Raw genomic sequence first — 15,511 nt, forward strand, 5'->3', positions numbered from 1 at the left:
AATTATACTACTTGTTCACAAGAAACTGTTTCCCTGAGCCTTCAAGAAATACTGAATGACCTAGCAAAGAAAAGGAGGAATATTTGATTCAGTTCACATTTAAAGGCAAACCTACCTAATTCACATGTTCCAAAACAATACACAAAGCAAAACACAGCGATCTTTTGAAATTTGCACTTCTCTGAATTTTGCAATGCAGCTCTCCAGCAAAGTAATCTGTAGAAAAGGAAATATATTAGGGTCAAGTGTGTCTAAAAATGCATGTATGAAGATAGAATAGAAAAATGCATTATATTAGGGGAAGCTACTTTGCAAGAGGCAAAATTGCATACAATATGTTTATAGTGTAGAGGAATTTTAATTAAAAGCCTGATATTTCATGAGGCTTAAAAATAATCACAAACTGATGTGGAGAGCTGAACTTAAATTTGGAAAACTGAAAGAAACCAAACTTGACAGATTTATCCATTGATAACAAAGAACTGGACACCCTTTGAAATATTGGATGTCATCCATCACAGGCCAGTACATCAAGCCATCATTCCCAGCCTGGTGCAACAGAATTGAAGACTGCCATGTTGATTCTATTTTGGGATTCTGGGAACTGCCCATTGGCCATCATAAACTGGATTAGAGTTTGCCATTGGCTAGAGGGAAACAATTTTCAGCCAGTAAATCTCTGGCATGCAAATAAATAAAACTTGCTGGCTCTCATTTCTGATGTCACAGGCTCAACAATAAGCAACTCACGGTGGAACCATTGCCAGCAACAATAATTATGGGATAGACAGTCATTTTCCATTGCAATAAAGTAAGCCATTCTATGCTGAATGAGTGACAATTAACTGGCTATATTGTCCATAATTAAACACATAACTGTTCCTGGCCAGGGGAGATAGTGGCCATAAACTTGTTAGTACACTGTATGTTTGTGAGGTACAGTATGTACCGTAGTTCTTCTCTAATCCCTTTTTTGAAGCAATTCTTAACAATTTTGTGACCAGATCACTGCACATAGGAAGCTGCCATATGAAGAGTCAAACCATTGGTCCATCTATCTCAATATTGTCTACATTGACTGACAGCAGCTTTCCAGGGCTTCAGGCAGCAGTCTCTGCCTATCCTACCTGGAGATATTGAGGACTGAACCTGAAGCCTGTATTAAAAGCAGAAACACCCTACTGCTCTTCCCTGAAAAAAATGGAGACTAGAGTCCTCAATGGTTCTGAATGAAGGGCTGATTTGATACAGGAAGCTGCCATATGCAGACTTAGACACATTGGCCTATCCACCTCAGTGCTGATTACACTGACTAGCAGCTGCTCTTCAGGGTTTCTGACAGGACCTGGAGATACTGGGGACTGAACTAAAGACCGTCTGCATGCAAAGCAGGTGCTCTGCCACTGAGCTATTAGCGCACGATAGCTCTGAGTGTTCGTTAGATTTTTGGACTGTGTGTGCTCTATCACTGTAATCTTATGGATGGTGATTCCCAGGCAATTATGGGATTGCAACCTAAGCCACTTATGAAGCTCTTGCCTGTCCATCAAATGGTTGCCTAAATGAAGAGGGTGACTTGCTGGCACATACTGGTAGTTCCTGTTGCAGTGGCAAAATTCCTAAGCAGAATGTGTAAGAAGTTGTATGTTGAGATCCACATATGGGCAACAGCTCACATATGGGCCAGATGAGCTGTCAAATGTGGCAGTGTTGTAAACAAAAATCTGCCCTTTTCCCTTATGGGGTATCTAAGAGCCCATATAGAGTCCTTACATAGGTTCCCTATTGTTAGGAGAGAATAACAGGGGCCAACCAGAGAATATTGAGAAGCAAAGTAGCTAGTAAGCTTGATCTTTATTGATCTGTTGCAATGCGGTGCTCCCCTCACCCGCAGGAAAGGAGGAGGGACCCAGAAAATTGGCGTGCAAGGCCTTATAAAGACTTTTGAAATTGCCACCCTGTAGATTAAGACCACCCCCAGAAACATCATGCATACATCACAGAAGGGGTGTAACCTAAGACCACCCCTCAGATACATCACACCTACATCACAGAAAAGGCGGTCTTAAAACAAAAAATTGAATATTGTTTTTCTCCTGTCCTTGTTTATCTCCTGTCTGGCAGGTAACTTGATTGGATTGCCTGGGGAGCCTGGCCAGTCCTTTGTAATGATAAATACTTAGTTCCTGGGCCATATCACAGGCTCACACCCTATTCATATCTTAAATGTGCCCTTAAGACAGTATTTGTGAGGAAACAGACAATGGGAAGGCTTTTCCACTTTGACCTTGCAGAGAAAACATTTGCTCAGTTTAGGAATCAAAATGGCTTAAAGTCGGCCTTCCTGTGCTGATTATGTACATGCGGTTATGAACATTACCATATATCTAAGACCTCAAAATTCCTATCACAGCAGGAACCTATGAGCCAATGGCCAGGTAAATGCAGCAATGTGCAGGACAATCCAGTTCTATGTACACGTAGATCCTGTGCCTTACTGTGGTATTTCAGAGGTGGGGACATTCCCATACCTACCTGGGGATTGAACCTGGGACATTTTGCATGCAGAGCAGATGCTGTACAGTGGTACCTCGGGTTACATACGTTTCAGGTTACATACGCTTCAGGTTACAGACTCCACTAACCCAGAAATATGACCTCGTGTTAAGAACTTTGCTTCAGGATGAGAACAGAAATCGTGCTCTGGTGATACAGCGGCAGCAGGAAGCCCCATTAGCTAAAGTGCTGCTTCAGGTTAAGAAGAGTTTCAGGTTAAGAATGGACCTCCAGAACGAATTAAGTACTTAACCCGAGGTACCACTATACCGCTGAGCTGCTACGATACTTTCTCAGGACACTGGAGGGCCCTCGTTGAATGTCCAGTTGGCATCTTTGGCTCTGTTGTCCACATTCTCTGTGGAAGGCAGAGATTATCTGGTTAGTTGACATGATTGCTCTTCAAACACCCCTCTTTCTCTCACGCGAGCCTGATCAGCTCCTTAGTGTTCTCTGCTTCCCATGCACAAAAGCTTATTATGCTACAGGTTTTGAAAAAGTTTCATCCCTTTTTTAAATGCTGGGAAACCCAACCAGATGGGCGGGGAATAAATATTATTATTATTATTATTACCACAGGATGATTATTCCGCCACCCTTTGCTTTGAGGTCTGTGGAAGAGGCCCTGTGAGTTGCAGGCACCAAGTACGGCATAGTCAATGGTCAGGGATGATGGGTGTTGTAGTCCACAACCTGGAGGGCCATGGATTCCCCATCCTTGATTTATATTATGTGGGGCTTCAAAGCATTTTGCCCTCACAACATCCTCCCAAGGGAGGCTAGGCTGAGAGCTGCAGCCGCCCAGATAGCTTTGTGGGCCGAGCAGGGATTTACACCATTTTGGTTTCCACAACCCTGCAATCCAAGGGAGACTGGCGTAATAGGTTCCTCAGTGAGCTTTGGGTCCGGGCTCCATCGTCACAGCCTTGCAAGGCGGGCTGGTCTGAGAGCGGCTGGCTCAGGGCCACCATCAGCCAAAGAGCTTCCTGCTGCCGAGTTCGACTTCAAACCATTTTTGTCCTCTCGCACAGCCCTGCGCAATAGGTCAGCCTGAGAGAGATTGTGAGTGGCAACACCCGTCACCCCGTGAGCTTAATGGCCGAACCATTTCGGCCTCCCCAAAACCCTGTAAAGCAGTCTAAGCTGACTCATCCTCCTCAGGGGGGCCATTTGAACCCAGGTCTTCCTAGTCCTATTTCACCACACTATATTATTATTATTTCTCCACGGTGGTGTACATGGTTCTCCCCTCCACCATTTTTTCCTTGCACAACAACCCAGCCCTCGTCACGTTTGGAGGTTTTGGGGGCGAACTGAGGGCAAAATGGCTCTCCTTTTCCCCGCGCGCGAACTATTTCGCCAGGCGGAGGGAGCCGTTTATTGATCACGTGGCCTTTCACCTCCTTCTCCCGGCGTTCTCAGCGGAGGCTATTTGTGACAAGCGGAGGAGGAGGAAGAGGGATGGGCTTCTTGATATAGATCTATGTTTTCCCCCTCCTTCCCCCCTCCCTTTCTCTCTCTCTCTCTCTCTCTCTCTCTCTCTCTCTCTCTTAACGCCTTTCTTTCTACTCGCGCATGCGCGAGAAGCCGCCAGACGGATCCTCCCCTGTTTCTCTTTCTCTAGGGGTGAGGGAAGGGCGCCGTCCTCTCCCCTCCCCTCAGCTGCGTGCCGAGGAGCGCGAGGCGGAGGAAGGATTTAAAATACGGGGTGGGGAGAGAGGAAAGGGGCGGAGCGTACATAATAAAACGCCGAGAGAGAGCCATGGTGGGCGGAGCCAAAGGGCGGGCGAAACGGCCGTGCGCTGAAGTAGGGAGGGGAGGAGGAGGAGCTCGGCCAAGCAGTTAATCTGAGAGCAAGGTGGTGGCGGAGGGGGGGAGTGGGCGGGGTTAGGGAGTGAGGGGGCGGGTCAGGCTGAGCGGTTGGTTGGGGGCGGCGGGTGGGGAAGGAAGGGAGGGCTGGCCGGCCTTTTTCCCTGCCTCTCGCGAGAGGAGGAGGAGCTAAAGCCGGACGAGGAGGCCCGAGGTCTGCTGTAGCAGCGCTCCTGAAAGGGGTGGGCGAAGGAAGGGAAGAGAGACCGGCCAAAAAACTGCCCGTCCCTTTTGAGGTTTGTGCGCACATGCCAGTTTCGGCTGCGACAGGGGCAGCAGAGCCTCAGCCAATAGCAAAAGTGGGCTGGGGGTGGGAGGCATGGTAAATTTGCATATAGGTGTGGAGCCCGTCAATGGAATTTGGGCATTTGATTTTTTCTCTCCCTTACACCTTAGTTAGCCCCCTCCTCATTTATTCCCTTCTTAGAAGGATTAAGTCTTCCTGTAGATTTATTTCCTTTCTACTCCCCCCCCCCCAAAGGTACTCCAGAATCTCTTTTAGGGGTTAAACCTTGAGATCGTGAAGGATAGACCTGGAGCGGGCTTTTTTGTTGTTGTTGCTTTAATTATTTCCTTCTAACGTCTTCAGGGTGCATGGCGGTTTGCAAGCTGCAGAGCAACAGGTCCTTGCCCCGAGGTGTTTGCATTTGGAAAGATTTTTTTTAAAAAAAATCGACATCAGAGGGAGTGGGTGAAAGTGGCTTTAAGGAGGTTGAAGGGGCCGAGGCAGAAAAGCGAAAAAGGGAGTTGGCTGATAGGATGAACGCCACTCTTTCTCCCTTATTAAGTTATAGATGGGTAGCCGTGTTGGTCTGCCATAGTCAAAATAAAAAAAAATTCCTTCCTGTAGCACCTTAAAGACCAACTAAGTTAGTTCTTGGTATAAGCTGAAGTGTGCATGCACACTTCTTCAGATACATGTATCTGAAGAAGTGTGCATGCACGCGAAAGCTTATACCAAGAACTAACTTAGTTGGTCTTTAAGGTGCTACAGGAAGGAATTTTTTTATTTTCCCTTATAAAGGAAAGTCTCCCCCGCAGTTGGTTTGACGGGATGAGGGTGACGATAAGGAGGATTTATTCAAATGTGATGGTGGGAAGGAGACATCGTTTTAAAATTTGGCACGTTGGATGGGTGCATAGATGTGCATACATCTATATGTGCATGAAGCTTGTGGATAACTGTAGAATGGCAGCAATTCTGCCCCACCCCAAAGAACACCCATCTTTTTCTGATTCTGCCTTTTTTTTTACATGCCTGCAGTGGTTGGTATCACAGAAATGCCTGTGCAAGCTTGAGTGGGAGCTTCAGTCAGTCCTGGTGCCTTGATTAACATATCTGTATGTGGCATTTGCATAGCACAGGTTTTCATTAGGTGTTGGTTTGAACCCTCTTGTAGATTTTAATTGTAGGTTTTAAAATGCTATGTGTGACAAGGGCTTGACTGTGTACCTGAGGCAGGCTATTTATTTGTAAAGAGGAATTATTCCTTGCATTGGGTGAGCAGTTTAAACCTGCATATTTCTTAGCTGGAAAACTGCTGCTAGTTAGTGTACAGTTCTGGGCTAGTCTGATTCTGTATAAGGCAACTTTTTGTATTGCGGCAGTCCTGGTCACAGTATTTCACTGTATCATTTTTGAAGGTGGCATAGAGCTAAGGAGCATATGCATTCTTGGGTTGTAGCGAAAGCTAGTCCTACTCAGAGTAGACCCATCACAGATAACATACAGAACAAACTAGGGTTTGTTAATTTAAATGGGTCTAACTCAGTAAAACTGAGTTTTATGCAACCCTTGGTCTTGCGGTAGTATGTCTCTAAATCAGTGTTTCTAAAACTTGGGTTCCCAGCTGTTGTTGGACTACAACTCCCATTATCCCTGGCCAGTGGTCATACAAATCCTCAAATTACAGTATTTGAGGTTTTTTCCTGTGTTCTCCTTTGGCTCAGTGAATTTGGGCTGATGGAAGAGGTCTCTGCTCCCTTGCTAGGAGCCATAAGCATCACAGGAAATAAGTTTTAGGAACATACTTGCAAACGAAGGCTAACTGTTCTTTGATAAACTTCCTCTTTGTACCTAGTGTGTCCACTGCTCTGGCTTTTAACAGCCAAGCCTTTTGGAAGGTGCCATTCTGTGTGTTGCGATTCAGCCCTTTGTTATTTCCTACTGTTACTAAGGGTGATCTGCAATGTGGAAGAGCATCAGGGAGCCTGCAAGCTCCCTCTTTCCTAGTCGAGCCAGTGATAAAATGAAGGTTACTGAAATAATGGGTTCCTGTTTTCTTGTGCTGGGACCTTTGTGGAAGAAGGGCATCCCTTGCTCATTACAAAAATAAAGCCTTACAATGCTATTGCCAAAGTTTTAAGGTTTAAGAGATATGACTAACTTGGTTCCGTTAAATAGCTTTATTTTGTTGGATTCAACATAGATTTATTTATTTCAGCTATTTATATACTGCTTACTCCTCAGAGCATCTTGAGGGGTATACAGTGATTTTTACAGAAATATACACTCTATGTGTCTGTATAATATAATAATATTTTAATTGATCAATTGTACATACTGCATTTTTGCTGTATATTTCTTTTGTAATAGCATTAATGTTGTTCACTGCTTTGTAGGCTTTTCTAATGCAAGCCCTCCTTGGCTTTGAGCCATTGAAAATAATGGACAATGCTAACTTGGGTTGATTAATTTCAGTGGGTGTGCTCTTGAGTAAAAAGTGGCTGGATACAACATAATAAACAAAATATGCCATACCAAAATTAATAAAAACAGGAGAAGGGAGTAAATACACCTACTCTTTCTCTGAGCTACACTTTGATGTTTTTGTCCCCCCAGTGACCCCCCCCCCCCGCAAACTCCAATATCCCACTTTTGGTGTCGTTTTCTGGCTTAGCAGTATTAATGAGCTCTTAGATTTTCCAGAAATTCCTAGACCTAACAGTTCACTGGCTGTAAGGATAGAAAACAGAAACCCCTTTTTTTTGGGGGGGGGGAATCTAGGGTAAACCTCTGTCAAGTGTCCTCTTCTTCCTCCCCCTGCCCCACTGCCCCAAGCGGCCTTTGCATTTAATTGGGGGCACTCTCATTCAGAGGATCTCCCCATGCCGAATCATCCAATGCGGCAAGGCAGGCTGAGTTTCCCTCTTGTGGTGAAAGTGCGGTGGCAAAACCAGAGCTTGCATTTACTTGCCTGGGGTTTGGCTGTTTTCAGGCTAGGAGCTGGGAGGAAGAAGCAAGAGTAGTGGCGTCGGCAGAGATGGCGCGGCTGGTGGCAGTTTGCAGGGACGGCGAGGAAGAATTCCCCTTCGAGAGGCGACAGATCCCCCTCTACATCGATGACACCCTGACGGTAAGCGGCGGTTGGGCAAGTTGGGCTGTGCGCTGGGTGCACGGAGGAATTGCAACATACCAAGGCAGTATTTTGCAATGCCTAGGCGAGTGAGCTCTCTCCCTCTCTCTCGCACCCCCCTCCCGCTCCACTCCACCGCCCTCCCCGGGCTCTAGAAAGGCCTCAGCCCCGCCTTGGAGTTCTCCCAGGACAGTAATTGGTGCGCTTTGCTGCACACACTGTTGCATCAATTGTGCACAGTGCGCTTTCCCCCTTAACCATGTCTCTGACACACGCGCATGCAGGGGAAGGGGGGGGAGAGCCACACTCGCATACAGACAGCCTAACCAGAAGATAGTCGTAGCCATTTTGGAACCTAGGTGTCTGCAAAGAAGCGGGAGGCCTCTGGTGGTTTTGCCTGACGCCTGAAAGGCGAAAAGGTTTCTGTGCTTCTTACATGACCTATTAGCTGTCTTGTCACTCAGGCTGTCTCTGTCCCAAAATCAGTTCGTGAACTTTCCAGGATTCGGTTGCAGTGGCCGTGCTCCGTGCAGTTGTGTGGCTTGAGGTTTTGTGTGTGTAGCTATTGTGTGGTGTTCTTTAAAAAACAACAATGCACCGTGCAGCTGAAAAAGATTTCCTCCTAGCATTACTCTTGCTCTTATTTTTTGCATTTGTATCCCACCTTTCTCTCCGAAGAGCTCGAGGTGGCATGCACAGTTCCCTCTCTCCTCATTTAACCCCCACAACAACCCTGTGAGGGGGGTTAGCTAACCCAAGGTGGTCCAGTGAGCTTCATGGCCAAGTAGAGATTTGAACCTTGGCCCCGCAGGTCCTAACCTCTGCACTGCACTGGCTCTTGAAATGGTGCAAGAAGCATTTTGGATATATTACTCATATTTATGTAAGGAGCTTAGTGACCTGACATGCATTTCAGGACAGTTTGGGGGAGAGGAAGTGGTATGAGATGATCCAAATTCTGTGAGAGCAAAAACTAGAGCTCCCACCTCCAGAGAGGAAATGTCTGTCTTATTCTGCAGCCTTTGATTTGATATCCCAAAGATGGACGTGTGTCTGGCACTTGGGGCCTGACGCTTGGATTATCCACTGTCAGAGGGAGGTTTGGTTAGGAAAGACCAAACTTTCCCACCATATTCTCAGTGCCAAATACAGACTACTTGTGATTATGGGAGTCTTGATTTTTGAGTAAGCTGAAATCAGCTTCCAAAAAAATTGTAAGCTTCTAAAAGATGCTCAGGCTCTGATTTTGGTGAACCTCCACCAAGAGGAAGTTACCCAGGAAAAGGAAATTGCTGGGCAGCTTCTAAGATTACAACTCAGCATCCCATGGCGGTCCCTGGTGATGTGGTTTAAGAATGTAGGAGGAGCCCTGCTGAGTCAAGCCAATGGCCCGTCTTGTCCAGCATGCTCTTCAAACCAGATAACCACACGCAGGACCTGAGTGGAACAACACTACTCTCCCACCTGTGATTCCCAGCAGCTTTTATTCTGGACCTGGCATGCTGGAGAGAGCACCAAGCCATTGTGGCTTAATAGCCTTCTGCTCCATGATGCCACTATCCTTTGGCACTCTCTGAGCCGGGTCCTCTTTCCTGGTTTTACCTGGACAACTGGGCGGCATCTTTTAATAGCAAATTTTCATGCCTCTTAAGCCATTGTGCGTGTCATGCTGAAATTCCCTCTTCTACACCACTGCTGCGAGATGTAGCTGTGTCCTCATACACATCTCTCCCCCCCCCCCCATAAGAAGCAGATGTGCCCGCAGCCTGGACCTCACTGGGGCCTCATTCTGCACAGGGAGCTTCCTTCTTCTTCCCGTATGCAGATTATGTCATAATATGTTTGGCTCCGGTAGTTCATCCACTCGCTGCAGACAGGCTTAATGGGGTGATGATTACTCTAAGGCTATGTACAGTGGTACCTCGGGTTAAGTACTTAATTCGTTCTGGAGATCTGTTCTTAACCTGAAACTGTTCTTAACCTGAAGCACCACTTTAGCTAATGGGGCCTCCTGCTGCCGCCGCGCCGCCAAAGCACGATTTCTGTTCTCATCCTGAAGCAAAGTTCTTAACCTGAAGCACTATTTCTGGGTTAGCGGAGTCTGTAACCTGAAGCGTCTGTAACCTGAAGCATATGTAACCTGAGGTACCACTGTATACGCTACACCTTTAACATTCTTTCCCTCAAAGTATTCGGGGCACTCCCCGGGTTACAGTGCCCAGCAGCCCTTAACAAACTATGGTGCCCCTAATTATTTGAGGAAAAGAACGGTCTTCAAACAGGCTTTAGAGACATAGCATGTACAGTGGTACTTCTGGTTATGAACTTAATTCGTTCTGGAGGTTCGCTCTTGAGCTGAAACCTGAAATCCTGAGGCACGCTTTCGCTAATGGGGCCTCCCGCTGCGCACGCACCTCTGGCGTGCGATTTTGGTTCGCATCCTGGGGCAAAGTTTGCAACCAGGAGCAGCTACTTCCGGGTTAGTGGAGTTCGTAACCCGAAGTGTTCATAAATAGAGGTACCACTGTATACAGCCTTACAAAGCTGCAATCCTAAACACCCTTAATTGGGTAGGGCATAAGACCCCATTAGACACAGTCAGTGTTAGAAATTAGCCAGGCGTCAAGTGTGTTTTGCTACTGGCATGGGTCCAGTTGCCACTACATGGAGATTTCTGGGCGACCACAGTTGAAAAACCTCTGCCTTAGTCCATAGTTAATGCCATTTCCATTTCCACAGTATATGTTTCTCCATCTTGGATACTGGGACAAGTGAACTGTTGTAAGAGCAAGCTACAGTCAAGCAATGTAGTTGAGACCATAGAAGCATAGAATTGTAGCGTTGTAAGGTACCCCTGGGGGTCCTCTAGTCCACCCCTGAGCAAATAAACATTCTATTGTGGCGACCGTAACCTAGTTTTAAAGTGCCTTTTGGCACCTAGCTTATATATCAGAATTTCTAACACTGGGCACAGTGGCATATTTAACTTCCCAGCAAAAAATGGCTAGGATTTCACTGTACTTTAATAACTCTTTGAGATGTCGAACATCTCAAAAGGTGCTGAAATGGGTCACTGTGTGTCCTGCAATGTGGTCACCAGTTGCAGGCCTTAGATTTGGGGACTCGGCGCTACAGCTAGGTGTCTGCTGTAGCCCCAAGCTCAGGTGAGGCTTGTTACATTTTGGTGGAAGGATTTGTATGAGATGAACCATTTTACCTGGTTCCTGCTGAACTGACAGCCGCCTCTTGATCTAAGAACTCTCTTACATTTGAGACTTAAAAGCTTGGTCTAAAACACCCACCGAGCCCCAAGCTGGGGACACCCTGATGAATGTGTCACTTCAGAAGCTGGCTGTGAAAGCTTCCCTCTTGTTCTGCTGCCTCTGTGCCTCCAGCTTCTCCCTGACCAAAGCATCCTTCCCACAGCTGCCTGGACTTGGACAGTGGCAGCCGTGCAAATCCATACTATTTGCCACGTTCCAAATATATTTGGTAGTTGTCAACAGTCAACGCGTACCAGGATTGATTTGTGGCCCACTGGAAACATGAGCAGAGCAGGATGTGTGTGTGGCGGGGGAACACACTTCTTCTCCAGGTTGCAAAACTTTGTTGCCTGGTCACCTGGAGGTGATGCTTGGGTGCCCTAGGTGAGCAGCAGCTTGCAAGCCTGCTAGAATTGTGGGCAGGGAGGGAGAGAGAGCTGGTGCCAGTCGATGTAGACCAGAAGCATCGCGCACCAGGTATTTTGGACTGCAGCTCCCATAATCCCTGACTGCAGGGCATGTTGGCTGGGACTGATGGGAGTTGTAGTTCAGCAACATTTGGAAGGCTCTCCCAATACCTGATAACCTGGATATGCCAGGATTTGAACTTGGGGCTGCTCTGCTGCTGAGCTGTGTCCTCTTCCCTTTGCATGAGTGTTGCTCAGTTTCTGTGTCAAGGCGAATATCCTTTCCTTTGATATAGTGGTGATAGGTTACCATAGTGCTGGGCTAGTCCCCTTCCCTCATGACGCACCCTCTATGCAGTCTTAGAAATTAGCCAGGGGCCAGGTGCGTTTTGCGACTGGCGCAGGTCCAATTGCGACCACATGGAGATCTCTAGATGCCAGGTTGGCGACCAACATTTCCATCTAACTGGCCCCTCCAGCTTTCTTAAGCAGGTAAACAGGAGAGCTTATTTATCGCATTTATACCACACCTTTTCCTCCAAGCAGTACATGGTTTGGCTTCCTCATCTGTTAATCCCTGCATCAACCCTGTGAGGTAATTTAAGAGGCTCTAACTGGCCCTAGGTCACTCAGTGAGCTTCATGACTGAGGGGATTTGAACCCTGATCTCCCAGGTCCTGGTCAGACACTAACACTGGCTTCCTAGAGCACTTCTGCTATGGGTCAGCTCTGTAAATTAAGTAGGCAAATAAATATGGGGAAAGCCAAAAGTCACTTATAGAAGGATCTGAAATATTTTCCTTGAAGCTTGAATTTGTATTATTTGATGTGTTGATGTGTTGTAAACCACTGTTCTGGTTTGCCAGAAGCAGCTTAGTCATGCTGGCCACACGATCGGGAAAAACTGTCCGCGGACAAACACCGGCTCCCTCGGCCAGTAAAGCGAGATGAGCACCGCAACCCCAGAGTCATTCGCGACTGGACCTAACTGTCAGGGGTCCCTTTACCTTTACCTTTAAACCGCTTGAGATTTTTTCTTTAAAATATAAAGCAGGGTAAAGGTAAAGGAGGCAGTGGAAGACAGGCGTGCTCTGGTCCATGGGGTCACGAAGAGTCGGACACGACTAAATGACTAAACAACAACAAAGGTAAAGGTACCCCTGACTGTTGGGTCCATTCGTGGACAACTCGGGTTGCGTGCTCATCTCGCTCTATAGGCTGAGGGAGCCAGCGTTTCTCCACAGACAGCTTCGGGGTCATGTGGCCAGCATGACTACGCCTCCTCTGGCGAACCAGAGCAGCGCACGGAAACGCTAGTATAGCACGGGAAGCTAGTATAGAAGTGAAATCAACAACAACAACAACAACAATAATAATAGTAATAAAATAAAGAAATAAATATTTGTGGAAAAAAGGCACCTAGGCATTCCATTGTGGCGACTGTTATCTAGGTTTAAGGTGGCATTTGGCAATTAGCTTATATACCTGAGTTTCTAACACTGTCTGTTTGGAAGAGCTGTCCCCACCTACTTTTAAATAATTCTGTACTGTATGTTGCATAGGGCTAAAGAAAGGGTTAAGCAGATATTTTAGAAAAGATCCCATCATTCCTGGCCCGTAGCCACATTGGCTGGGGCTGAGTTGGGAACCCCCAACAACATCTGGGTGCTGGTGGTAACAGGTTCCCGAACCGCAAAGTTTAAAGGACAGAAAAGATCCTTGCAAATATCAAAGGAGTCTGTGTTTGTGCTCATAAGGCAGTGGGAATGTTGGATTGGACCAAAGTTCACTCCTTTGCCTTCTGGGAGCATGAGTCATCCTTCTCTTCTCAGTGACCTCTGACCTTCTGAAGGATCAAGGCTGCCACTTGCAAGATAAGGTTTTCTGTGGTTGGCTTCGAAGATCTGGGGTGGAGTTGGGGGTTGGTAAGGTGTGCTCCTCGCCTCCCATAAATTCATTGTGGGAATTTCTTCCCCTTGCCCTCCAAACACTGAGTGGCTTTCCACATAAGCCAGTTATACAATAAACACACAAGCAGTGAATCTAGAGAGTAGTAGAAAAACAGCAATATATATAATTATTTTATTTTAAGAAACCAGATTAGATGAGAATCTCTGGGGACATAAAATGGTCTTTGACTTTGTGATGAAAAATGAAACCAAATAGGGAGAAGCAAATCTCTCCATTTCAGTTTCTTCTTCTTCCAGTCTTAAATTCAGCTCTCCAGAATTCCACATCAGTTTGAGGTTGTTGTTTTTTTAAGATCTTCATGAAAATTACTATGAAAATTCTTCAACGTTTGCATCTGAATTTCTAATGCACATGTCTTCGTATGCAACTTTGCTGAATATTCCCATTTTTGCAAGCCGTTCCCCCCCCCCATACAATGTATTTTTGTACATTAATTTCACTAATATGTGCTTTTAAAAATGTACAGCTGACCTACTATATGCATTTTTGTGCATATGACTTGGTTGGGGAACTGCATTGCAAAATTTGGTGAAGTGGCAAGTTGTGGTGGATAGCTGAGTTGGTGCAAATTAGGTAGAGTCTCATTTAGATTCAAACCAGGTCGAATTTATCTCCCATCCCCTCAAGGTAGGCATCCGGGGGGGGGGGATCTCCTTTGGAAGGTTGTTCCAACATCAAGGTGCCACTACTGAAATGGTTCTTCTCCCAGTTAACCACCCAGTGCACTTCAGAGGACAGTGGCACCACAGAGAGGAGAAGGCAATGAAAGTAGGAGACTCTAGTCTAGTTTGCTGTGTATGTGCCCAAGAGGCCTCTGCTGCTCCTTCTAATTTGGACCTGGGGTATTGGTTTGGTTTTGCTCCCATGTTGCAGAACAAACCTTTACTTATAGATCATGGTTTGTTAAGAGCAGATCAAACCATAGCCCTTGGTTCAGGCAGGTTGCTAAGTTGGAAACTGGGTCCCAGTGTGAATGGGGAGGATGAAGAGGGTGCAGTTTTGCTTATGCTCAGTAAACCATGGTTTGCGGCTTACTGTGATGTGTGAACTTTGAGCGAAATAACTTGGGGTGCTGTGAAACCCAGAAGGACAAATGCTAAGAATATTTTTGCACGCTCATAATTGAGGCAGGGCTGTTTCGGATGTGGGCATGTGCTGTAGTGGCATGAAACTGTGCAGGGTGGTAATTAAAAGTGATATTTCACAGGGCAGGAGCTCAGACCTGCACACCAACTAGTTGCCACTGTTATGCCACAGTTGCGAAGCACATGGAATGCTGTCTGCGTAGGGTAACTTTTGGACCTCTTTGAACAACTGCCAAGCCAAAGTACACAGAGAAGAGAAAACGAAACAGAACGCATTTTTAGCTAGGCTGGTTTAACACTATCTATACTTGCACAGAATTGTATAGTTGGAAGGGAACCAAGGGTCATCTAGTCCAACCCCTTGCAAGGCAGGAATCACAGCTAATTAATCCCTGACAGGTGACCATCAAACCTCTCTTTAAAAACCTCCAGTGAATGGGAGCCCACCATCTTCTGAGTTAGTCCCTTCGAAGGCCCTTTTGAACAGCTCTTACCATCCAAAAGTTCTCTTTAAGGTTGAATTGGAATCTCCTTTGTAGCAATCTGAATCCATTCATTTGGGTCTTCCCCTCTAGAGCAGCAGGAAACAAGCTTGCCTCATCATCCATGTGACAGCCTGTCAGATTTTTGAACGTGGCTATCGTGATTTTTGTTTGGAAAATGAAAATAACAAAAGCCAGGCTGCTTTGCTTTCACCTGTTACACCTCAAAGGGGCCACCAGACATTCCACTGAAGAGAAATGTGTTAACTGAATTGCAGGTTTTTTATTTTAAAGTGCTCAAGCTTGAAGCTAGATCTTAACTTGGTGAAATCCCCCCCCTAAAAGAACCCCCACATGCACCTTAATAAAAAGCACTTTGATTCTTTCTGGTTCTCTAGTTCTGGTTCTCAAGAGCCACCTGTGCAGAACCGGCTTTGGGATGTGTGTTTTCATTAATGCCACCCCCAACCCCAGTTCAGAAGTTCCTGGGGGTTTCCTTTGAAAGGTGATGGGGAAATGAAA

The 15,511-nt window shown here is 46.3% G+C and overlaps 2 protein-coding genes across 9 annotated transcripts in view; one reads left to right on the plus strand and one right to left on the minus strand.

Annotated features, from left to right (window-relative positions):
• Positions 1–3,115, minus strand: part of MYO19 (myosin XIX) — a 43,659-nt gene extending 40,544 nt beyond the window's left edge. Inside the window, exon 1 of one of the 2 annotated variants that reach the window (XM_082200790.1) lies at positions 116–3,115. The gene's annotated coding sequence lies outside the window, so the exon portion shown is untranslated. The remainder of the gene's footprint in view (positions 1–115) is intronic. The other variant, XM_082200791.1, reaches the window with a different exon arrangement.
• Positions 3,116–4,068: 953 nt separating this feature from the next.
• GGNBP2 (gametogenetin binding protein 2) overlaps positions 4,069–15,511 on the plus strand; it is a 30,738-nt gene continuing 19,295 nt past the window's right edge. For 4 of the 7 annotated variants that reach the window (XM_082200805.1, XM_082200807.1, XM_082200810.1 and 1 more), the window contains exons 1-2: positions 4,069–4,182; positions 7,644–7,781. In XM_082200805.1, coding sequence (XP_082056931.1) covers positions 4,132–4,182; positions 7,644–7,781 — 189 coding nt within the window. In that variant the 5' untranslated portion in view covers positions 4,069–4,131. Of the gene's footprint in view, positions 4,183–4,249; positions 4,415–4,531; positions 4,662–7,643; positions 7,782–15,511 lie in introns of those variants that run through there. The other 3 variants (XM_082200806.1, XM_082200809.1, XM_082200808.1) reach the window with 3 other exon arrangements.

The sequence above is a fragment of the Podarcis vaucheri genome, assembly GCF_965113315.1.
Source record: "Podarcis vaucheri genome assembly, chromosome: 15".
NCBI lineage: Eukaryota > Metazoa > Chordata > Lepidosauria > Squamata > Lacertidae > Podarcis > Podarcis vaucheri.